Raw genomic sequence first — 27157 nt, 5'->3', positions numbered from 1 at the left:
AAAGTTTATTATTTTATATATTCCGTATACCACTTTTAATAGTTTTGAAAGCTTCACAAGAAATTAAATTAATAGTTTTTTATCTAAACTTTTTGAAACTTATCCCTACCCTCAGTTATAAGTTATTCTATCGTCTAAGAACAAATTAGGTAAAACAAACAACAAAAGAACAAATCATATAAAACAATAGATCTTTGACAGATTATATAAAATTTTTTTTTTTCATTTAAATGCCCATTCGACGTATACTTTCACTTACCCCCAATTTTATTTAGCTCCCATGAAGCAATCATAACAGATTTAGTCTGTGCAATATTTCCTTCCTTTGTTGTCATGTCGTTTTCTGGATTGCCATCGAGAGTCCCGCAAAGACCTTCCGTTTTGTTCCATAACAGAACTGACCCTTCAACTATTACTAGGTCCTAGAATGGAGAATAGAAATGGCAATTTTGTGCAAACACGTAGACAAACCGTGTTGACGACGAAAGATTTACATATATAAAGTTAATCAATTTTAAATTTTAATAATGCGTAAATAAAAATGAATCACGTGGTTAATTAAAGATATTTTTGTAGCACAGCGCAGATACTTACATTAGTATCCCATTTGAGAGTAACACCAACGTCGAGGTTGACGAGAACCTGGTCGCTGGGCATCGACACCCTGATACCGGGTAGGAAGGCAGGCATCGGGATCATGCGTTTGCTGTTCCGGAATATCACAGACCCGTCTTCTGTTATAAAAATACAATTATAAAAAATTATTACAATTTCATTATAAAACTGACATTCTATTTATTTATGAAAATAAAAACTCGATTTATTAAATCTTTCTAGCGCAATAATTCGTAAAATAAATATTTGTGAATTTACTTCTAAGCGTATAAAGGTTTTGTTTTTTATGACGCAACCTCCATTAGCTTAAATCCTATAATTAGTTCAATTCACGAAGACGCGCCCCACAGCTTACGCTTGTAAAGTCATGAAATAAGTAAATTATTTCATTAAACTGTAATAATATAACCTTATCAGTTGGTATTATTTAACCAGATTTTTTAACTATATTTTGCGTTTTAACTTTCTAATATTTTTAAATATTATTAAAATAGCACACTAAATATTATGTGTAACTTAATATTATTGGCTTTAAAAATTCGTCATTTGTTTAATATCATATCAAACCGACAATTCATCACGCAATATGAGAGTCAAGTGCTCGAAAAGAATAACAAGCCATTTTTATCATCGAAAGCAACCGAGCGTTTAAGAAAGCTAATAAATTCTCCTCACCAGCGATACTTAGTGAATACATCTTCTCCTCCAAGTATATAATGATCTCCGCCGGGCAATATCCTTGTCTCTCGCACTCGGGGTGTCTGATAGCTATTGTGTATTTATGCTCTGTACTATCTCGAACAAGAATGTGCTTGCACGGCGATTGGAAACTGGTGACAGGGGGTGATTTTATTGAATTAGCGACACAAAATATATCAAAATATATTTATCCTTACGTAAAGAAAAAAAAAACATTTCATTACGCTTATATTTTGTACTATTCGCTATAGATTAGCAGAAATTTCCGGTAGATTCATAAACCGGATGTCAGATTTTTTTTATCTCGGAGTGCGGGTTTTTGGTAATTTTTGTACTTTACCCTATACACTATCAGAAACTTCAGTATCCAGTCGATGTTCAAGTGCTTTGACTACTGATTGGTATTAACGATAACTAAATTTGAAAGTCAGATTACCCTGTTCGAAAATTATTAATTATATTTTATGTTAATTTTAAAATTATAAAAATAAAATCCTGAGAGATTGGGATACAGTTTGTTAAGTGATAATCCTAAATTAGAATTATTTAATTGTTGAAAGAAGTAAAAATACGTAGTGATTGGCTTATTATTATTATTACAAACTTTTATTTAAATTATAAAGCGAATAGCGCGTAGGATCGTTGACCCTAAACATCTGCGTTCGTTAAATGCGGCTGTCCTTATGGCGCTTTCTTATTATTAGTAAAAAAATACAATAAGAGGAGTGTACCTATATATTTTCCCGTCGAATGTCTTATAGTGGACGCCAGCCCAGGTCAAGCAACTACCACCTTTAGGAGTAAAGTCTTGTACTACGATAGTAACAGGCTTGTTGTAGCCACCGTATTTTCCTGCACTTTGAGTTGTTATCTCATAAGGGGTAGTATCAGTAGAATTTTGTGAATGTACTTGAGATAGAGTCGGCTGAAATGAGAAAGTTTTTAAATTAGTATTCACGAATTATGTAAAAATAATATTAAAATTTTCCACTGAAGCGAGAACAAGCGAAGAACCGGCAAAAATTACAGAATTATAAGGTACACAAATAAGGTTAATATTTAAGCTAACAGAAGCATAATAACCTCCTTTGTGAGTTTAAAAAAGTTCCACTTACAATTTTTCGATGGTTTGAAGGCGTGATCACGATAACTTCATCTAAAAGGAGATAAGATTAATTATACATTTTCCAATTAGAGAAAACAATAGTTATTGGATTTTAACTCACTAAACTCGCAGTGCGGTATGGGCTGTGGCTCGAAGACTCCAGTTGAATAAAGACAAGTGTACAGTTCAACAGCTGGGGTGCTAAACGAGGCTCCGCTTGGGCAATTCAACTTGCACGAAAACTTTTCGCTATCACCGAAGCAGTTGTAGCCGCCGTTGAATGCCAATTTTCGGACGTCACACACACTGGCGGCTGAGGTTAATTAGAGGAATGTAAATTAACTATCAAATGCAGTACTAAGCGTTTTGTTTTAATGTATATTTTTTATCAAACCAACCAACCAAACATTAACAACAAGTCAGTCGCTTAATTTGCTGATTGTTAAGTAGAATGATAGAAGTCTTAACTACATATTCTCTTGAATATCCTAATATATCGTCTTTAGTAACTAAATATAAAAAAGTATTCGTAAAGAAGTGCGTCACATGTAGAATCACAATGAGTATTTCTTTTACAAGTTGTACACAAGAAACTATGCCCCGATTAGTTTTTTTGTACAGATACGTATGTACTGAACTGTAAGTTAGGTATACATAAAATATTTTTGACAACATTAAATTTCACATAAATTGTACTACTTGAATTTACAAATGTATATGTAACATATATTTACATTAACATAGAGCATGTGAATGTATAATGTAATATGTTAATTACGATATTGTAGCATAATTTTTTAAATTCTTTTAGTTAAGTTCGGCCTCGAAGATTGACTAAAAGAGTTTGTGTACAAAAAAGTTTATAAATAAATTAAATAATTGACTTACAGTATTGGCACTGTGGTCCTCTATAATCTGCAGGACACTGGCACGTATTCACTGACAGGCACACTCCGCCATTCAAACATGGAGGATCACACTCTGGCTGGCAATCTGGTATCGACGTCAGATCTGCTCGCGTTGGTCTCCATTGCCCTTCGACGCAACGCATGTTTGCTATTGTCGAGCCGTCGATAAATTTATGTCCTTCTACACACGTTATTGTGCAGTGTCTGTTGAATTCACGGTATTCTTTATTTACTCCTAATATAACAATGATTAAAAAAAAACTCCGGATTCGTATAATACTAATACGATTGATATGGAATTTTCACTTAATGATAGATAAGTTTCAAAAGGAACATGCTTTAGCTATGCTTTTATATTAACGAATACATTAGCGTTTTTTTTAGTCATTTATTTGTCATTTACGCTACCGATAGTCTCAGAGATATTACAAGATTTTTAAATAAACGCATGAAACCAGTGTATGGAATTATTATACATGGACTAATAGATGAATCAGCTCTAGTTATTTGTACTTACTCGGAAGAGCATTTTCTTTGCGAGTTCATTGGCAAAGGTGGGTAAACGAGGCAGGGTTTCTTCTCGAACTCACAGTATTTACCGTGGAAGTTCGGTGGACACGCGCATTCGTTCTTATCAACGCAGATGCCATTGTTCTTACACTCTATATCACAAAGACCTACGGAAAAATGCAGTGAAATAAATATGTATTTATAAGAAAAAAATCATGGGGTATGGAATCGATTAAAAAAGGAATATATTAAACTAGCATTATATTTACGCAAAACAAACAAGCAACAACCGAGATGTCCAAGTGAATAGAACAGGAACAAGAGGATTTTGGATCTTGAACAAAGATCACGGAATCAGATTCGAACAAGGACTGAGTTGAATTCACGTCTTTAAAGTGAAGCAACAGCCTGTGAATGTCCCACTGCTGGGGTAAGGCCACCTCTCCATTTTTGAGGAGAAAGTTTGGAGCTTATTCTACCACGCTGCTCCAATGCGGGTTGCGCTTGGAATACACGTGGCAGAATTTTAGTAAAATTCGACACATGCAAGTTTCCTCACGATGTTTTCCTTCATTGTAAGCACGAGATGAATTATAAACACAAATTAAACACATGACAAATGAGCGGTGCTTGCCCAGGCTTGAATCCACGATCATCGGTTAAGGTTCACGCGTTCCGACTACTATCAACTACTACGCTATCTATACTATCAACTTCTAAGCCATCTCAGCTACTTAAATAGTGCTTAAATCATCTAATTTTTGGCATTGAAGAAAAGCGCCTTCGTTCAAATCGCAACTAACTAACCGGCTTTGGTAGAGTGTTGTAAAATAAGATCCAGGCTCTCTTTAAAGCAAGAGGCTTTTGGTTAGCAGTTCGCTGTTAATTTACTTAAATCTTATTTAAAACAATAAAATATTTACTGCGTTTATAAAATTTATATTTTATAACCGAGAAATATCATTGACATATAAAAGATAACGATTAATTTAGTAAAAATATTTTTATTAAAACTTAACTATATAAATCAAAATATATTTAACCAGGCCCTAATAGTATATTTTATGTATATAGATAATTATTATTGCTATTAATAATTCATTTGGGTCATTTTAATTCTGGTCACATATTTTTAATTTCCGTCAAAGCATAGATAGCTCCTCCTACGCTGTGTGATTGTGCAAACCTAATTATTTTAGGATTTGATTTAAGTACTAAAATATTATAAATACAATGTTGATAACTTTACAAGGTCAACGATAATTGCTATTATATAATTATAACGTTAAATTATTAAAATTTTTGTGTTCTAATACATTAACGTGGATTACATGTTTGTTTATTTAAGCAGATTTTAGTTGTATTATGTTTTGCTCAAGTGCGTTATCTATTACAATAAATGTCTAAGAGTTTATGTAATGTAAATAATTAAACAAAGCTTATAATTGTTTTTTTTTTTTACAAATAATAAAAAATACTATGAAATTATTTTGAAGAAATTTTCAGTGCTATTCTGTAAGAACTCACTTCATTACTCACCCTTGAAATGTTGACAACCAACTTATGGTGATATACTATTTTGGTGCGTGTATTCTTGAAATGTTATAAATATTATGGTCAATGTCGCCTATCACTTTCTGACATTGCACGACCGTTTTCTGTGGTGAGTTTTGAGTTTGTTCTTACAGAATAGCTTACTAGGCTTGAATTTTAATAATAAAACAACAAATTCTATTACGCAACGTATTGTTGTACTAACAACAATTACAACAGTTGATAGAAGGTACTTGTTCTTACGCTGCTGTGAGTCTAAAAAATCGTACCTATTCTAGGTATTTTATTTATTTATAAATGTATTGCTTTAAAAGTTATATTATATGTAAATAAGTGATTATACAAGTAGCGAAAGAAAAATATGAAAATAATACTAATAAAATAAACGGTTTGTAATTATTTTTACACTTACGTAGTTATTTACACTAACAGTAAGTAAGTATCTAATATATATTTATTTATTTGTAAAGTAAATTTATATATACATATAGTTTAAAAAGAGTGCAAGTATATTTTGTTATCAATTAGTATATTTATTTAATAAAATTCACTTCCCTTGTTTTTGATATTTTATAATCTGTGTTGGTAGCATAGTTAAATATTTACTTATTTACAGTTAATATGTACCAATAGGTACATCTATAAAATAGAAGTAATAATGTTGCGGCTCTTCACTATCTATCATCGCGGGGTGCGGGGACGCGCCTACCAACTTAACTTCACTTGTCGTCTCGACGCGCGTGCGCGACACACATCAGTTATTATAATTATGTATCATTAATACAAGTATTCAATTTCCAAAGTCTTCGTTATTTTTACCACCACAAAAGCTGCTTCGAAGCTAACAAAATGGTCCTTCGCCATAATAGCATAGAAGCTAACAATAATAGACCTATTGTAATGTTACGTAATATTGTCTTAACTCACTTAAGATGTTCAACGTTATATGTGCAATACTTTGATTTGGTTTAATAAACATTATTTACTTCTATAATTTTATATAATTTTAATAATATCTCATAATATGAATGAATGAATGAGCAATTCTATATATCGTATATCACGGAAAAGGCTAACGATTTGTCTCAATTTTTTTATTTATCTCGTTAAATTTATCTGTATTTGTATGTTTAGGTGTATTAAATAAAAAAAAGGTATTTTTTCACAAAAAAAAAACTATAATTATAACAGGATTACAGCCGAGAAAAGCTCGATAAGGTACTATTAATTTAAGCTAACTAAAAATATATATTTTATATTTTACGACATGATTTTGAATTAATTGGAGTACCAATGGGGTTGCTATTGATAATTTTATAATTGAAAAAATAGTTTTTTTTTATTGGCTGGACTCGGGGCTCGAGTAACGAGGATTTAATTATATTACGACCACAGGAGACGGATCTGTAGTAGGCAATCTGTGCAGTTTCATCTACAAATGAGTGAAAAATCGATAAAAATAATACATACCTGTATATGCTTGATTAGCGGTGTTAGAAAAATCTTTGTACGTTGGCCTGTAACAATTTGATTAAATTTAAAAAACACTATGTTAATTAATTAGTATTATAATTTCGAAAGTGAGTTTTTGTTTGATACGCTTTCAAGTCTGAACTACTCAACGGAACACATGGAATTTTGCATACACGTTGTCAGTGGTACAGAATTTAACTCTAACTTCACACGTGGAAAAATGGCGGTAACTAGGCAAAGGACATATCATCTTATTTCACATTGGTGATGTAAAGAATGGATCATCTTTCTTACAGAGCCAGTGTTTATGGACGGCGGTGACCACATCCATCAGGTGGCCCATTTGCAAGCCCGCCTATATATTTCATAAAAAATTACTATGCCTATATTAATGTAATGAATATTTGGTGCAAATTCTTCTTCCGCACATATTACATCAATTCGCTTATGAAATTTAATTGTGTTGTACATATTAATAATATTTATGTAATAGTAAGTAACAGCCTGTGAATGTCCCACTGTTGAGCTAAGGCCTCCTCTCCTTTTTGGTTGGAGGTTGGAGCTTATTAAACCATGCTGCTCAAATACGGATTGGCAGAATTTCAGTGAAATAAGACACGTGCAGGTTTCCTCATGATATTTTCCTTCACCGTCAAACGAGATGAATTATAAACACAAATTAAGCACATGAAAATTCAGTGGTGCTTGCCCGGGTTTGAACCCACGATCATCAGTTGAGATTAACGCGTCCTAACCACTAGGCCATCTCGGATTATGTAATATTGTACAAATTAAGTAACAATTAACAACCCCCCCCCCTCCCCCAACGAACAACGTTTATAAGTTAGGCCGTATACTTACAAAGATTGATTAGCAAGTAATTAGTTAAACGATGCTGTGTCCCTTCTCTTTCGAATGTCAAATCAATAATGACGAAAAGAGCGAAATCAATGTTTAACTAAAAAGCCGTTAAGTAACGTTTATAAGTACGGCTCTCAATCACTATTCTTAATATAATATCTTTTACATTAACATAGTTCAGGTAAAAGTAAATTGTCAAATTTTTGTTTCGTGTTTTCCTTCGCAACCGAACAATTATGAACCCAAATTAATTTCACATGTAACAGACAAGAACACTAACAACTACACACTAGGTTTACGATATTTTTAAGAGTAAAACTTATTTTGTCTACTTACCCTGTGCCTGAAGAATGCCAAGTTCTCCTTTCAGCAAAACCAGTTTTTGTGCCTCCGTAACCGGTCTTCGTACCAGAGTACATGGTCTTCCGCCCTGAATAGGTTTTTCTAGGATAGTTTGTTTTCGTAAACCTTTGGTTTTTCAAATACGCCGGTACATACTCCGGAGCCTGGACATCGGATTGTCTGTTGATATAATAAAAAATGCATTTCTTTTTAATCCATTTTGATCAGCGTTACTACGAAATTTGTTTATTTTTTGGTGTTATTATGTTGATTTTCTTTCAGTTTCTTGTTCATTTTTAATGCAAAACTTGATTGGTGTTATCTTATAATTAAAAATATAATTTTGCAGTTAATGTTTGTAATTGTAATAAATAAATAACATCTCAATTCAAATAGTAAAGTATTTAATAAGCCTAATTAAAAATCAATATATTAATAAGAATTAAAATTAAATACTTACGCATGTTCTGGAGGTATTGCGCCATAACCAGCTTCACAAATATATATATCAAAAAGTAATATAAAAACACTAGTATATAAATTCATCTTAATTAATTCTCCATATGCAGCTTATGAAACGATTGTTAGCTTGTAAATCACAAGCTATACTGAATTCTAAACGTTTTAAATATAATGCAAGTGTTATCATATAAAAAGGAAATTCATATACTGAATCCTCCCGATAACTGAAAATTATCTGCGAATACAGGATTTGCGAAGAGTTCTCGTTAAATTTAATTTTATCTGTTTATATTAGAACGCGTAATTTTATTTGTGACAGAATGTAAGTTTTCCTTGTACATTTTTTATTAAAAAAAAAAAAAAAGTAAAGACCAATAGGCGCCAAAATATTTGTAACACTGAAAATATTTTATTACTTTCAAGAATTACTTTTAATTAATTAAGAATACTTATTATTAAAACGCATTAAGAATTTAGGATGCCTTTTAAAAAAAGGAGGAAAAATAAATGCGAAAATACAAAAGAGGTTGGATTTTCAATTTTAATACTTTATTTTAAGTATAGAATTAGTTGGCTAAAATTAAATCGTTAGTTATGACGCATTTTGAAAATGCTTATATTTACGTAAACGTTGGGTTTTTATTCATATAACTTGTTAAATACATTATCAGTTCGTGTTATTTTATATTTGTTTGTTTTATCATCTAACTGTTGAAGCATAAATATAAAAAGGTCAAGCAATAATAGTTTTCCTTACTGATACTGAATTCTCGGATATAATTAAGAGAAAATATTGCAAATTACTAAGCGAATCATCGGTAGTACCTAATTTTCAAAATATGACTAATTATTAATGAATATCCTTTTGTATTATATTATAAATGCGACGATGAGTTTGTTTGGTTGTTCACGTCTTAACTACTAAACTGACCATCAGGCAATTTCGCATACACGTTGGTAGGGACATTATTATTATTACCACTTTAAATCTTTAGTCTTTTTTATCTTCCAGATCAAAATATATGTACTAAATAGTAGGGCCTTGTCCACTCGACCACTTGTCAAGGGGTCGTTAATATTTTTAGTGTTTCGAAATTTAGATTTTTCTTATGTTTAGATTTTTTTTGTGCTATAATGTTTCTGATGCCTTATTGTTCATGCAGATATCACTTGTAATAATTGAGGTACCTTTTTGTCTTTATTTTGTCAACTCTGTATTTTCGTGTATTTACGTGTACATTGTTGGTGATTTAATAAATGAAAATAATTATATATGTTTATGTTTTAGAAGAAAGCAATAGCCACGAGCCTTATGGTCATAAGTCTAAAGATGGATGACTATATTTATAAAAATAAACCGATTTCTGCGCAAGACGCCCAAATGTTTATTGAAGAACTGGCAACATATAAATCACAATGCATCAATGACGTCAGGTCTCGCCAAGTAGGTCTCGTCTCCAGCTTTTTTTAACATAACATGAATGAAGAGGCTAAAAAAATATAATATATTGTTAGAAATCAAGATAGAAATAGGTTTTTTAAAAAGAGATAAATCAAAACAACTATACAACAATAAACACAAATAGAACAAAGGAATCAAAACTGAGCAACTGGAATATTATTTAGGAGATATCCGTCACCACCGAGAGTCCAAGCAGATGTGTGTGAAACCAACCCGGCTGGCCGATGAGCTCAGCAGGGCAATTCGATGATCATCACGTGATCAAGTCGCGCTGCTAGGCCACGCCCCGTCGGAAGACATTTTCTAGCAACACGACACTAACAAACTGTCTACCGTCCACCCTCCTTTAAATACACTTCCTCCCACTACTACCCTCCTATATTCCTACACGGCCTTTCCTGACAGAAGACCGTCCCCGGGCTTCTATATTTTCAATTGTCACGATCCGTTTCCACGATTGGGACGGAGAGCAGGGGATTTTCTTCGTTCACAGTGGAGGCAGCTAGTTCTGAGAATCTCTGTGTTCCTGAGGGTCCTTGTTGCGGCTTGATCTCTTTCAATGGCTGTACAACACCAGGACGCAGGTCGACACCGGCAGTTAATTCCTCTTCTTCAGTATCTGCGTCTGTAACATGAAAATAAAACCGCAGATTTTTCTGCATATTGCGAATCAACAATGCTGTCGACGCTGATAGCTATCATAAGCTAAGTAAGCTGACCCACAAAGTCAAGTTGTCGAACACACAAGGATAGCATGTCTGATGCTCTCTAAGATATATTCAAAACGAAGCAACTCAATTACCTGGGATAACGAATCCGATGCACTCCAAGATATCAATTATCCCAGGCCAAAGTCACTCCTGTGATAACGCGTCCGATGCACTCCAAGACAACAGTTATCACAGGCCCACAATTATCCGCGGGATAACCACAGTCCGATGCACTCCAAGACAACTGGTTATCCCCGCCCAACCTCCCGAGGATAACCACAGTCCGATGCACTCCAAGACAAATGGTTATCCTCAGCTCAGGGATCCTACAGTAGCGTGTCCGATACACTCCAAGACAAACGCTCACCGTATCAACTTATTAAATTTGCCTTACTTTAGCCCCGAGGCATCAAAGAAAGCAGCACAAACATCAGGGGTCCATTCCCCACGCCACGGAACAATACATTCCGCAGCCGCCCGAGTCGACCCGCCATACGAGCCAGCCAGCAGCTGCAGCTCACAGCGACCGTTTGGAAACATCCTCACCACCCGGCAAGGTCCCCGCACACACGAGTCCAACTTCCCGGCCGACCGCGCTCAGCAGCACATCCAGGAACGCGCGTCGGCTCCAACACTCGACCGCTCCGTCCGGCCGCTGCACAAGAAGTGTCGTATGCGCCGCTCAGCCGGTGAATCATTGACTCCGTCGAGCGCCGACAGATGGCGCTAGCGTTCCAGAGATGAATTATTGATTCCGTCGAGCGCCGACAGATGGCGCTAGTGTTCCAGAGATGATACGATTGCGACACAGCTATCCTACTTGCACACGTCCCAATGTGATGGTTAATCTGCAATAAAATATCCACGAAAATGCCTTGTTCCACTCGGTCACTCCTGACTACACTACCTTTTTAGGGGTAAAGTACAAAGACATCAAAACGTATAACTGTGTTTTTACACTAAAAGTCTTTGTTAAGCAAAGCTCCGTCGCCGTCATATTCATAGCAAAACCCTGAATTAAAATCTCGCAACCTATCATGACGTCACTTCGTAAGTAACTATCGGGTAAAACATGTAATAACACTGCGAGACAGCAATCGTTAATCACAATACAAGACAGAATCTGTTCCGTACTGAATACTCGTGTTTGACCAATACCGGTCATAGCAACAACATTATTAAAACGCTTGCCACTAAACTTGGCTGCAAAGCTTTCTTTAACTAACGAGCATTCAGCGCCAGAATCATAGGTAAAACGAATCAGTTTACCTTTGTGTTCTAATGTACCGGATGGAGGTTGCACGACGCAGACATCAATGCGTTGCTCGCAACGTACTGCGCCTGCTTACGAACAAATACTAAGGAGTGTAGTTCAAAGGTTTGAGTTGGCTTACGTCTCCTGTTAACGTAGGCGTCCTGACTTGATTGTCACATATATGTTCAAACGCTCTCTGACGACTCATCTCACGAATGGCTTCCCGATTACCACTGGAACCTTCAAGAGCTACATCCCGTATCAAGCTGCGTATGAGCGGTGTAGCCGCTTCGACGCCTATGAGCAAGTTCAAGGCAGAGTATCGCGTCGTCTTGTGTTTTGTTATGTTGAGAGTCAGTTGTAACTTCCACATAACCGCAGGCCACTTCTGCTGTCGGTGGTTGCACTCAATACGGACCATATTGAGTACGGTACGGCAATATCGTTCAACTTGTAAGGCAATCTATGAAGTATTGACGCGCGGCTTGTTGGTCGGCACCCCAGTGAAAGTTGACTCCCTTTCTGGTAAAAGTTGCTTTACATTTTTCGGTGCGGCTGAGTCAATCAAAGCTCGCACCTTCTCATGACTCGGCCTAACCTGACCTTTGCTAATTGTGCGACCTAAGCTTTCTATATTGATCGCTAAAAAGGCACTTCTTTTAATTAATAGAAAAACCCACACATCTATCAGTCTTGAGTAACTTGGGACACAATATCAACGCATTCGTTATGATGGCTAAAAAGGCACTTCTTTTAATTAATCGAAAAACCCACACATCTATCAGTCTTGAGTAACTTTGGACACAATATCAACGCATTCGTTAGCAGTGGCTAATAAAAATTATCCACTAACAGCGACTGTCAAGTCGCCGTTAACGATAAATACCAACTAGTAGGGCCAGTTCAATCTTTTCCTTATACTCTCAATCGAAAAGCGCAGTACATGCTTCAGAACACAATTACCAATGCGAGACCAACACTCATTATCACTCCATTGACTAAATTTTAGCACGATTTACCTCCTGGCACCACATATCAATGTCGAAATTAGAGATATAAAAATATTGGTTGGATCTCACCGAAGTATTGATAGATCGTATCGCATCAATGATACGATCGGTCGCACTAGCATCGTGGTTCGTGGCAGAACTCACGGAACGCCTTGGCGAAGACAATGCCGCAAAATCCCGATGCTCCACCATAGTCACAGCCACTACCCGAGGTCGCGGCAGCGCCCCTCGTGGAGGTGAACGGTTTACCGTAGGGTAGTAAAATAAATCGCAACTGCTTTAATTTAATTTGCATAGCCAACGGTCCTATTTCAGGAAGCTGAGCGTATCAGAACACATGAGGTTCCGAACCCACTTCTGATGTTAGAAATCAAGATAGAAATAGGTTTTTTAAAAAGAGATAAATCAAAACAACTATACAACAATAAACACAAATAGAACAAAGGAATCAAAACTGAGCAACTGGAATATTATTTAGGAGATATCCGTCACCACCGAGAGTCCAAGCAGATGTGTGTGAAACCAACCCGGCTGGCCGATGAGCTCGGCAGGGCAATTCCCCACCACGATGATCATCACGTGATCAAGTCGCGCCGCTAGGCCACGCCCCGTCGGAAGACATTTTCAAGCAACACGACACTAACAAACTGTCTACCGTCCACCCTCCTTTAAATACACTTCCTCCCACTACTACCCTCCTATATTCCTACAATATACACATCATCACACAGTATACATATAAACAGACATCAGAGCAACAGACAGCGATCAAGCCTGTGCGGAGCCCTCTCTGATATTGTCAGCTTTTTCTGGGAGTCTGCCAAAATGTCATTCATTCTGTTACATTTAGTACTTTGTGCATATAATGTATTTGAAATGGGGCAAGACGGCGACGTAACGCTGGTATGACGGTGATGCTTTGTGGTCTACGAGTATTCATATTGTCACACAGAAGGCGGAACGTGGCCCACTGAGAGTCACAACACTTTGCTATCTTATTTCCGTTTGGTGACGTAGTGCGTTAAAATTAACAGAAATATTTCGTAACTATTTATATTTGGATACTCTAAATGTCGCGGGAAGCCGTTGGATGCGGGTGGCGCAACACCGGCTATTGTGGAAATGCTTGAGGGAAGCCTTTGTCCAATAATGGACATATATTTGATAAAATCATGTCCGATTAATTTTAGTTAAAGATAATAAATTAAAAAAAATTAAAATGACTAATTTTATGTATAATTTATCTTTTACCAACATGAGCAGTTCATTATAGCCAAAAATTATTATTTTACCAAAAAATTATAATAATACTGAAACTATTTCAGGTCATCGAAAAACTGACTATATTCATGAAAAGTATCATCAAACAGAATACGTTATGCAAAGTTCCTAATGATAATTCTGACATTCAAATTGATATAACAATTACGAATAATAGCTTATCAACAAAACTTGTAAACACAATCACAAATTGCGAAGATATAATCGAAAAAAATACTCTTAAAGTATATGCTGTAGATAATTTTGCTAGTAATGAATGCAAGAACCAAGTTTCTTCTTGTATTGATGCACAAATTAATATTGACACGGATTCATTTTCAAATTTATCAATAAATCCTTGCAAAGAAAACTTAAATAAAGGAGAATTTGATCAGACAAAACTAGATACAGCTGATGCTAATAATGATGAGCTTATCAAAGATAATTCTATTGCTATACAAACAGAAGTAACATCCATGGCTGTTACAACGTGTAATATCAACCTTAATAATTTAGAAAATTCAAATGCTTCACTCAATGATAATGTTTTAAAAAACATTACAGATAAAAATAATGATGATAAAGTCGAAAATAATAACGGCACAGAAAATGTCACAGTACTGAGTAATATTTGTATGGTTTCCCTCCAACATGATAATGATGACTCGAGTATGATAGCTTTAAAAAATACACAAGATAAAATAGATGTAACTACAGATAAAAAAAATGCAAAACGAAAAAATAAAACAGTTCGTATTAAAAAAGAATCTAAGACAAAGGTTACTAATAAAGAGAAGAAACGTCAAAGAAAACAGACGAATTCTAAGAAAAACTGCGAAAAAGTCGTTAAGAAAAACCTCAACGATAATATTGGATCGTCCGAAAATTCAAAATGTTGCAATATTGAAAAAGAAAACGTACCAGATACAATTCTGGACAAAGACATAATTGATCTATCTTGGATCAAAAATATTAAATATGTGAGAGAAGTATGCAAAGATGAATACGATTTAACATTAAATAATTTAGAAGAAACATTTTGGAATGATTTGACTCTACCTGTTGATTGGAATTTCAATGATTTTGATTATTCTGATTAAAATTGGTCATTTGTAAAATGTATTAATATTCTATATATTTAATTTTTTATGGGCATTTGAAATATAACCTACACACCCCTAGCCATTTGTCGTATCATAGAGATAAAAATAATTCCATAGACAATCACTGGTTTTATTAACCTATCGTACAAATGCCTAACAGTTTTTATTAATAATTTAAATAAATATATAAATCCGATTATAATAAGATAAGTATTCCGATATTCGGGGCGTAGAAATGGTAGAAGGGTCCACTTCAGGGGGTAGAAATGCGTTACGCGTTTTTCCAGCGACAAAAAGAAATAGGTAGGCTGCTAAAATCAATGCTATATAAAGTATAAAACAGTACAAGGTTAGGTTAAATTGGTAGGGCTTTGTGCAAGCTCGTCTGGGTAGGTACCGCCCACTCATCAGATATTCTACCGCAAAACAGTAGTACTTGGTATTGTTGTGTTCCGGTTTGAAGGGTGAGTAAGCCAGTGTAATTACAGGCGCAAGGGACATAAAATCTTAGTTCCCAGTTAGGTTGGTGGCGCATTGGCTATGTAAGCGATGTTTGACATTTCTTACAATGCCAATGTCTAAGGGCGTTGGTGACCACTTATCATCAGGTAGCCCATATGCTCGTCCGCCTTCGTATTCTATATAAAAGAAAAAACAAATTATTCATTATAATATTGTAATAAAATTAGCAACAAAACTTCTTATATTTAGTATGTTTAATAAATTTTAGTCGATTTCGACCATTGCTTATTTATAATCCATAGGACAATAAGCGTTAAGTATAAATTTTGATGATCGCTTTAGTTTCTGACTTTACCTAGATATTAGAAAACTGACACAACAATAACAGCCTGAGGAGAAGGTTTAGAGCTTATTCCACCACGCTGCTTCAATGCAACCCGCATTGGAGCAGCGGTAGAATACACATGTAGCAGAATTTCAATGAAATTTGACACATGCAGGTTTCCTCACGATGTTTTCCTTCACGGTCAAGTACGAGATGAATTATAAACACAAATTGAGCACATGAAAATTCAGTGGTGCTTGCCCGGGTTTGAGCCCACAATCATCATCACGATCATTAAGATTCACGCGTTCTAATCACTAGGCCATCCCGGCTTTTTTTTACAAGTAAATAATTATTCATCCAATGGATAAAATGAAACGACTTTTATTTATGAAAATGTATTTATTAATAACGTTTAGAATTATGTTACTAAAATCGAAAACAGCATGCAAAGCAAATATTAGAATTGTCACGATTATTATATTGGTCATAATCCTAGTGTCACATGATATTTAGGCCTCGTATTAATCGTCAATAAAGGCCAAATTTTTTATATAATATATTTTATAAAAAAAGACATTCATACACAAAAAAAAGCTAGAAATAGCAAAAGTTTCCACCGATCGTTTACTTTAAATAATTAGATCTCTGAAAAACCATGTAGTTTAGTAATTTTAATAATATTAAAGATAATCTCATGCAAAAGCTACATATTATTTAAAATTATTTACATCAATAATAACAACATCCTGTGAAGACTTCATTTTTATCATTTTACCGCTCCTAATACATAGATAACGTACAAATTATAATTATATATTATATAAATATACATATTTTAAAACATTTAACAACATATAATTTATTTGAATAGAAGTTCTTCAATGTGTAAATTAAATGCATTGATATAATTATATTACAATACATTTAATTATCTCTTTAAAATTATATTTGATTTGTTAATTAAATAACTTAACTTAACTTAATGTAATAATAATATACTGGGACATTATTCACACACGGCCATCTGATCTCAAACTAAGCAGGGCTTGTACTATGGAAACCAGACAACTGATATACTACATATACTACTTTTCTTTTGTAAATACATACTTATATAGATAATTACACCAAGACTCAAGACAAACAGACATGTTCATGCACACAAATGTCTGTTCTGTGTGGGAATCGAACCAACAACCTTCGGCGTGAAAGGCATGTATCTACCAACCACGCCAACCGGTCCACCAAAAGAGAATGTTTTTCAACATTGTACGTCTTATTGTGGATAATCTGTTGTGCAACGTCTGTCGTCAATTGTCAGAATATATATAACAATACATATTAATTGTTTATTTTTTAATTTTAATATGTGATAATATTAACATAAATACATACAAGATACTCATATTTTACGAAGTCATCCCGAAGCTTGTCAATTAATTGTCAATACATAATAACGTACTTATACACAAAAGTGAAATTGAAACTCATTAATTATAATATTATCAAAACCAACTGCACCTTTTTTAGTAAAACTGAAATAAGAACCATAAAATAAATAATTAAACGGATTATTGTTGATTATATTCTGACAATTTTATAATTATCCTTTGAACGAATTCTCTCGAAATGGTCTTTAATTCAAAATTATAAGCTACAACATATATTTCCACATACATTTTCGCTATATACATTCGTAAGAGCATATAATAAATAAATAATAAATATCACAATCAATGAAATAACTCTTTCATAACTAATTTTAACAAGAAATATTAACATTATGTATATATTTTAATACTTATAACTATTTAAACGTCTAAACAATATTTTACTCCTAAGTAAGGTCGACGACACACATGAATTGAGACTAAAACTTTGTTGTTTATGAATTACTGGTAGGCTTTCCGTTATCCATTTGGGTACCCACCTATGTATCAGATATTATGGTGCTAATCAACAAACTTTATGTTGCTGTAAGCTAGTGTAACTAGGCACGTACAAAAGAAGGTCTAAATTTAGTATCTTTTTATATGATTTGTGACTTCGTTGATAGACAATCGATTTGTAAATTTGACTTGAATCAGAGACAATAAATATAAATATATATATAAACAAATTTCAATTTTAAAGCATTTATCGAGCCCAAGTATTCCATTAAAAAATTACATCCTCTTTATTGAACGAATAATATAAAAACGTAAACAATTTATTTAACAAAATTCACGAATAATCGGTATATTCGCAAATGTCTGCGAATATGAGACGCGTTACACACGTGTGGCGCCGACTCAATATCGCCGAAAATATATTAACAAATACATAGCCTATATGCTATAGTATATACTATATAACTAAAATTACAATTACTCCCATTATACTAGAAAATGCCTTTTAACAATATAATATGTCACGTCAATGACTAAAGTTTAAACATGGATTAGGAATATATAAATAATGAAATCGCTGTTTTTTTTATTGCGAATATATTCATATTGTAATATTAAATACTCAATAATTTATAACACGAGTCCAGTTACGCAGAACATTAATTTGATGAAGTTTCGTTATAAATCACGCGAGAAATATTGAAAATTTGTGAGTATTATTAATAATAAATGAAATATATTATATTGTACTTATACGTATCAATATTAAAAATAATATATATGAATATATCTTAAATGTTATTTTTATGTGAAATAAAAGTATTGTCATATATATCTTTAAAATTACGTTCCGTTTTAAGGATAATTCTATAAGTCTATATATTTTTTTTTGTTTGTATACAATTGATTGTTGAAGTTAATAATTATTACAATATATAATTATTATGATGACGTCTCCCTAACCGATATCCTTAACGAAGACTAAGCCATTAAGAAGGAGATTTAATAAAGCAAAAATATCACACGCATAATTCTATGGGTGGACGAGCCAGATACGACCAGAGACTTCAGACCTTTAACACGAAGCCTGTTAATGTCCCACTGCTGGGCTAAGGCCTTCTCTCCGTTTTGAGGAGAAGGTTTGGAGCTTATCCCACCAAGCGGCTCCAATGCGGATTGGTAGAACGCATGTTAAGCTTAAGTTAAGCACGAGACGAATTATAAACACAAATTAAGCACGGTTTGCTCGGGTTTGAACCCACGATCATCGGTTAAGATTTACGCGTTCTAACCACTAGGCCATCTCGGCTTTTAAGTAATAATAGTTGCTTAATTGTTACCACAATACTACATTCACACTGTTCTCGGTTTGTCTTACCTTAACACTAAAATAGTAAATGCATCTCATTACGCACATATTTATGCTTTATAATATTCCCGTGCATGCTTTATAATATACCTAATTCATTTATCGAATATAATATGTTAGACATATAGAACACACCTTAAAAAGGAACTTTATATATTATTATCATATTATAAGAATTAAAATATGTTTTTTTTTTTTAAGTAAACCTATCTAAATTAAGTTCCATTAAATCTGCACCAAACTTTTATATATTAAGAATGATTTCTTGTCACATTGTCTTCTTGACCCAATAATTATTTTATGGCCTAATACTAAACATTGACAAAATGTTGCCATATACGAATACATAAATAGCTATAATCGAATGAGCTTGCGTTAAATTTAACTAGTTAATCAAAATTATTCAGAACCTGCCCAAGATAAATACTGTTTAAATTTAATTATTTAGTACTCAATTTAGGTTTATGCAAGCCTCTTTTTTAATAACCTTATTATCTATGTAAAATGTGAAATTGTATGGAATACAGATAATAAATTATTGAATATTATTAAAAACTAAATTTACCTCTCACCTTGAAGAATCCCATGCTCGTTTTGTTGTGGAGTAGAGATGTTAGACCTACATAACTTTGTATGACGATCGGGGAATGATGTATGCAACACGGGGATGTCATATTCTCGACGGCCCTTTGCAATTTTTGAGCAAAAAGTTCCATGTCATAGGTAGATCTTTCTTCTAATCCGCCATCTTTGGATAAAAAATATACATATACATTATACAACATAAAAATTTGCTTGATTAACAGGTGTGATCATACGATATAGTTTGATATGGGGTGGTACCACTCTTCAATACCACCAAACAGTATATTTATATAAGTACAATGATCGTGTTTCAAAGGGTGCTAGCAACCATTCCTGGCACCATTCTACGGGGTCATGATATTAGCTATTTTATTATTGTCTTGTATATACTTATTTCAGTTGTCAAAAAAACAACAATAAAGCCTGATGATAAATTGCTTCTAATAGCTCTGTCATTTTAAAGTTAGTAATGTTACCCTTATGCCAATAGATGGGGTGAGAAGCGAAGGTCAGGAACGGTACGTCTTGACTAAAAGGGTTCCAAACCGTCTTCATCGGCAGAGGTTCGCCTTTGTTCCACATCAAGCGTACCCCGCGAAGGTTTCGTTCCCTGTAATAGTTATGGAGAATTTACTAGAACATTCCATTTTCAAATCATATAGTAATAGCTGTTTAATGTAATAACTGTTTCTTTTTTAAATATTCCATTTTCAAATTTAACTAAAACTAGCTTTTCGTCTATGTCAAATGTTAGATCCAGTATTTTTCCATAGCATACATCAAAAAATCCTTACCCTGGTCCCAAACCAGCTCTATGGTAATTAACTGACATCGGTTCAATAGTTTAGTCGTGATTCAAACAAAGAGTGTTATAGCCTATTTCACATTTAAGACTATTAAAATATTTATTATTATAAGATTTTTGGTCACATCATTACGATTAAATAGCTGAACGGATTTAGAAATTCACCATAGAGCTAGACTATTGTATCAGTAACTATACAATTTATATACATAGGAAAACTAGGTAACATAAATAAAATTAATGCTAGTGCCAAATAAACGAAAAGTGTTTAAAATGAATACAATAAATAAGTGATAACATGCTTCAAGTAACTGGTGAGACGGGCCAAGTTCTTTTTTTAAATTTATTTCAGGAAGTAAATAAAATCGTTCACCCAATGTTAAGTGTTAACTTTTGCCTATAGACAATAGCAGAGCAAAAATAATAAACAATTAACAGCATCAATGCGCCACCAACTACGAAATCAAAGTATATTGTATTCAAGTGTACTCTTACAAGCACTATGAGTAATTTTACAAGATTAAATTTAATGTAAAGCTACCACCGGTTCGGATTGTAGATTCTATTGAGAAGAACCGGCAAGGAACTCAATAGTGACTCTTTTTCATCAATCAATCATCACTGCACATCTTTCTACTTATAAAGGTTTAGAATTTAGAGTCCTTAAGATGTCTTTGAAAGTTTTTATACTAAGAATTAAAAATAAAATAATTATTTTGCGAATTATTAAAATATTCGATTTTTTTTTATTTGATTATCAAATATATTTTGGTTGAAAATGATCGTGCGTTTCATATTCATCGCACGTTCGAATTCGCATTTCGAATTCCTTGGTATAAGGCATTCGCGCCCAAAGAGATTGAACATAATGAACAAACAAATTAATCAATGAAATATTACTTTCTCACACGTCAAAGTATGCGTCATAGTAGATCACGAATAATAGACATTGAGACAAACTCTCATAATCCGATGGGATGGCAATCGGTCACAACCGGAAAGAGTTCAGGCGCAGGACTAACGGCATTACGTGCTTTCCGAGGCAGTATACACACTTCCAACTTCCCCGGGCTGCTACAGAAAATTTTCTGACAGAAAAACCCAATAAATTTTTGGCCGACCTGAAAATTTAACCCAGGACCTCCGGGTCTGCGGCCTTACATCAAGACACTAGATCAAAGTGGCAGACAATTTACTTATTCGCTGATTAAAGTGACAATATATACAGATGTGTTAAATTATGTAGCTTATTTTGCATGCAAATCTCCAATAAAGTATTACGACTTTATCTAGCTTAATAATTTAATACTTCTAACTCGATTATATACGATAAGTTCAGTTTTATGTATTCTTCGAATGCAATAACCGTTAATATGTTACCAATTTCGCTCAATAGATATTATCAAACGTTTACATGCTAAAATAATTTTATTAATTTAGTAATTAGAAGCCGTTAAAGTTATAAATTACGAATTAATCTTTATCTTCTGTGTTAAAGTATAAAATCAATAAAATATATACAGACTAGACTTAAATATAACTTCGCTAAATAATCATGCAATAATAAATATCACAAAAAGCACACTAGCTCTTTAACACATGAAATGCAAACATTTCGATTCGATAAAATGCATTAATATTAATATATATTTATATGAGATAAATGAATATTGAAATGTACTATTTTATGTATTTATGAGAGTGCCATGCATATGCATTATATAAAAAAAATCACGACAGCGTCTACAGCAACTGAAAGTACCTAGGTTCAAAATACTTGTAATCGAACAGTTTAGTTTCGTCGGAGGTACTTGGCCGCCTGCACAGGCGATCTATGACGCAATCTTTGACGACTGTCGTCACACCCGTTGCTATACCGTTAAGACGTCTACAATAAGATTAATTATTTATTTAATAAGCTATAAAAGGAACATACAATAGTTTTTTTAATGTAAAATATTTTAAATATTTAGAAAAAATAAATAATTTACATTAACAAATATTAATTAGAAATAAGTGACTAATAAAAATTATATAAATATGCTTACGGTACTAAAGATGATGGTGGATAGACCAATTCCCCGATCACAATGGTGTCCAAATCGTCTAAATATGTCTTTTTAAAGTCCAACTGTTTCATCGCTATGAAGTCATATTTTATAGTCATAACTAATCTCGAGGTTAAGAGAACGATTCTTTCTTTCTCATTATCCCATAGTGTGATCCTGAAAGCAAAATTATAAATATTCATAATAAAATTTAAATTTTACAACAGTAAGAATAACTACTAACAAGACACAAGCATGTATGTCGCACACACAGAAAGCTATTTCCTATTGTAATATTATTTATATTTTCTGTTTTCCGAATACAAATAGCAAATAATTTCTAACGTTGGTAAGTAAAAAGTGTAACTAGTATTAAGACCTTCAATTCTACTCTAGAGATGTAAGAAATAGCCATAATTATTATATTACCCATTTATCCGTGAAATGTTCAAATATATGAATCAGAATTGTGTGCGTTTTAAATAGACGGTGTTATTTAAAAAAACATGATTGAATACTGTACTGTATACTGTTGAATACTGACAGCTTATTGTAATTGTATCATACAGTTGGCTTTTCATAGAACAATCAATTAAAATATTGATAAGAATGATCGGTAAAATCGATAAAAAATATTTGTTGTCATTATCAGCTCCAACATCAGTTTTAATTACAAATATTATTTAGAGGGTGATTAGTGAAATAATACTGTGTCTTCTTCTTACATGTATATGAAAAAAAGAAATCAGTATTTAACTAACAACCTGCTAAGCAATTTTTATAAGGCCAAAATATGTAGTTTGAATATTATAAAGGCACTTTTGACTTATTATTATTGAAAAAAATTGAAAATTCATAAAATATCTACTTACTCTGTCAATAACCAGGAACCTAAATATTCACCATCTTCAGGAAACAGTAATCCCGTAATGCACTCTTGTATGGCATTCTCAACTACTCCTTTGCGGAACGTAAAGAAGTCCTTAATATTTTCACTGTTAAATGGAACATCATACCGAGGGTAAACAGTTTGGACTGGATCAGCCTCTTGCTGAGCAGCAGTAGGATTCTCTGTTCCTCTGGCATCTATTCGGAATAATAAAAACTTTTATAAGACATAGAGGCATGCTTATTTTATATGTTTAGAAACTTCAATTAAACTTAACATTAGCAGTAGGGTCAAGACTTATACAACAAAATATTAAATTATTTACGCCTAATTGATTGGACTGAAATTTTTGCACACACTCTTAGTACCAGGATAATGTACTGATACAATAAATTGTATTTTATTATACAAATATACATTGTTATTTGTTAAACTATATATGCATGTACTTTGCACGCATGCATTGATTGCTAAAATTTTTACATATGCTATCATAGACCTTCCACAAGGTCTGTAACAGTAGTTGTAGCTATCAGTTCTGAATGTTATTATTTTCAGTGGGGTGGCAACAATTCCATAGACAGGTAAGGGTTAAAATGACCACTAGTAAAAAAATTGTTTTTTAAATGGGTTATAATTTGATTTTTAATCTATTTTTAATAGTGATAGCTTTTTAAACACAAAAAAATAATTAATACAAATATATTACAACAAAATAATAACTGATATAAAATTTTTCTTTTAATATTATGTTACACTAAAAATTTAGTAAGTCTTTTTTTTTAATTCAATAAAATATTCTCTTAGAACAAACAAAACATGTATATTATTACCACAATCAGACAACACAACCAGGAATGCTATTTTTAGTGCTAGAGCTTGACATTACTTACTCTAACTAATAACTTAAGCAACAATTATTACTTGCAGATAATGCATAAACATCGTTTAATTTATTTTGATTAATTTAATACTATGTTGCAAATTAATCTATCTATAGTTGCCAAATGTTTAACATTTTAATAATGTTATTATTTCTCTGTAATGCATGCATGTATATAGTAGTACGCTGTTTTATGTTATAATAATATAATATTTCGTATACAACTTCCTTAACAGTTTTGCCAGTATTGGTCATATAATAGCTAAATTACATAAAATATACAAAATATAAATATTTTATAATATGTACTATCTTGATTTGTTATGTAAATTCATAAGCAAAATAAAATACAGTGTATTGATTCAAGATGTTTTTTTTTTTTTTGTATAAAGACATTTAGATTTTTTAGACAGTTACATAATAATTAATGATTATCTCATTAAATAATGGTTCATTTGAAGGGTGTTAAAAATAATAAAGTCTTTGTATTTAAAGTAGACAACAAATAAAATATTTTTTTTTAATTACGAAAAATAAAATGCAACACTTATTACTACTAGAAAAATTATTATACTAATTCAGTAATGTATACATAAAACTGCAGTGGTGCGTAAACGTATAATAGCTAGAATTTTATAACGAAATTACTTGGAATAAATGTTATTTGTTGGTTTATTATAAACATACAAGTTCATACATTCTATGTTACAATATTAAAAACTATTTAGTCAATAGACTTATTTACCTGCAAATGACGAAGATGATGAAGTCAAAGAATCTGCACCAGATAACACGGAAGGATTTACTTGTGTATTCGATGTATTTGTAGTTGATTTTCCTTGCTGTTGAGCATTCCGAGATTCCGCACTAACATTTTCCGACGATAGCTGCAGAGTGCCGCCACGAAATTCCAGATCTTCGTCCAACATATCACCCATTGTATTTTCTTAAATATTTACCTTTTCTAACTTGTATGCGTAAATAATCGACCGGCTGATAATGAAATGAAGTTTTAAATTCAGTGTTGCCGTTTTATTATCTCGAGTGTTTTTTGTCGAATGGTATTTACTATGCCAGTTGTACACAATCGCAATCAACATTCTGTTGTATTGAAAGTTAAGATATAATAATTTAATGTCACTGCTACAAGCTTTCCAGTAACTTTTAGTAGGTTTATTTATGAAAAAACATTATAATCTTAAATCATATATATTTAAAGCAATTTCTATGAGTAAAAATTGCCATATTCACTTATCAATTTCGACCCGTAATAGTAGGTAATAGTATAATTTATTACGAGTTATTAAAATCGTAATGGATGAAGAAGATATTTATGTAAAATGTATGTATCTATGTTATGTAAAATTGGGAATAAACTTATGTATGAATAAGCATACATTTTTATTTAAATGTTGGATCTCACACAAGATTTATGTTTGTTCTATATCTTCTGAGTACCTAATGCATTCTTTTGTTTTACTTTTATTTGTTCATTTTACTTCATATATAATATTTATGAAATATGTATCGTAAATATGTATCGTATTGATATTGGCTGAATTAGGAAGATAAACTTACTGTTTTTAAGATATCTGGAAAAATGATTTTTTAAAATGTTTTAAAGTTACGAGTTCTAAAATTCTTTTCTGGAGCGACCAATCGATGCGTGACGTCAAATCACACAACGTCGCTTGCTCGCCCATACAATTTCGCATGTATTTTCGTTTAATTCTTGATTTTATTTATATTTCAGTTAGTATTCAAAACTTTCATACATTTATTATACAGTGCCATAGCATACTAATTCAACAAATAGAACTCGGGAAAAATATTTTTTCCATATATATATTATCAACAAAAACAAGTAGATATTTTCGTAATAGCATTTTAATGTAACCTTAGTAGTAAAATTTGTCGTATTTATAAGTTTTTAGTCTGGACATAGAAAAAGTCTTTGATTGGGCTTTCCAGGAAATAATGCAATGGATCACCAATTTTGCCAGATCGGACCATCAAGGTCATTGTTGACGATGCATGCTCTTACTTAAAATTCGTCAATTCTGGTGTTCCACAGGGTTTTGTGTTATGACCTACTCTGCTTCTTCTGGATATTAATGACATGTGCAAATTAGCAATATTCAATGTTGGCAGACGACAGCACTGTAGACATCTTATACACCGGCCGAGCTAATATTTGTCGAGAACACATCGATGAGTATAATTGTGTCTCAAATCACAAGTGCTTATTACCCAAGGTCTGAGATTGGGGCCAACCAAATTTGGTACAACTCAACCCCAATACGATACAAGTTTGCGTTTTGACTTGTAAAATGTCACCTTCTGTCACATCCCCTCATTTTGAGAATACCACCACGCTGCCAAATCCAGTATCGGGACGTTAGTTTCCGCGGTCTATTGGAAGGTGAAGCCAAATTAATCTTTAGAAGCTTTGTTTACTCAACAAGGTAGACAGTTCTTCACGTCAGCTCCTCGCCTAAAATTCTACAAGGCGAAAATTCAGCCCCACATGGAGTACTGATCTCATCTCTGGGCGGGAGAGATGGCACATT

General features: G+C 32.8%; 2 protein-coding genes across 3 annotated transcripts in view; both read right to left on the bottom strand.

Annotated features, from left to right (window-relative positions):
* Positions 1-8660, bottom strand: part of LOC126770155 (hemocytin) — a 55423-nt gene extending 46763 nt beyond the window's left edge. Inside the window, exons 1-11 of the mRNA XM_050489347.1 lie at positions 8528-8660; positions 8062-8247; positions 6862-6908; positions 3845-4004; positions 3308-3531; positions 2541-2732; positions 2430-2470; positions 2046-2239; positions 1291-1445; positions 595-734; positions 260-422 (exon numbers count right to left, since the gene is read on the bottom strand). Coding sequence (XP_050345304.1) covers positions 260-422; positions 595-734; positions 1291-1445; positions 2046-2239; positions 2430-2470; positions 2541-2732; positions 3308-3531; positions 3845-4004; positions 6862-6908; positions 8062-8247; positions 8528-8613 — 1588 coding nt within the window. The 5' untranslated portion in view covers positions 8614-8660. The remainder of the gene's footprint in view (positions 1-259; positions 423-594; positions 735-1290; positions 1446-2045; positions 2240-2429; positions 2471-2540; positions 2733-3307; positions 3532-3844; positions 4005-6861; positions 6909-8061; positions 8248-8527) is intronic.
* An 8128-nt stretch (positions 8661-16788) lies between these two features.
* LOC126770211 (tumor protein p63-regulated gene 1-like protein) lies at positions 16789-25610 on the bottom strand. 2 transcript variants are annotated; one of them, XM_050489473.1, is made up of 6 exons: positions 25333-25610; positions 23688-23901; positions 22816-22992; positions 22530-22655; positions 20439-20572; positions 16789-20125 (listed from the first exon to the last, which is right to left on the bottom strand). In XM_050489473.1, exons 1-6 carry the CDS (start codon positions 25523-25525, stop codon positions 19926-19928), a joined length of 1044 nt encoding a protein of 347 aa, XP_050345430.1. In that variant the 5' UTR covers positions 25526-25610; the 3' UTR covers positions 16789-19925. The 2 variants fall into 2 exon arrangements, with proteins under 2 accessions (XP_050345430.1, XP_050345431.1); XM_050489474.1 differs by lacking the exon at positions 22530-22655.
* Positions 25611-27157: the final 1547 nt, after the last annotated feature.

Source organism: Nymphalis io, chromosome 8, assembly GCF_905147045.1.
Source record: "Nymphalis io chromosome 8, ilAglIoxx1.1, whole genome shotgun sequence".
NCBI classification, from domain to species: Eukaryota; Metazoa; Arthropoda; class Insecta; order Lepidoptera; family Nymphalidae; genus Nymphalis; species Nymphalis io.
The sequence above is the reverse complement of the archived record's forward strand: the minus strand, read 5'-3'. Positions and strand labels throughout refer to the sequence as shown.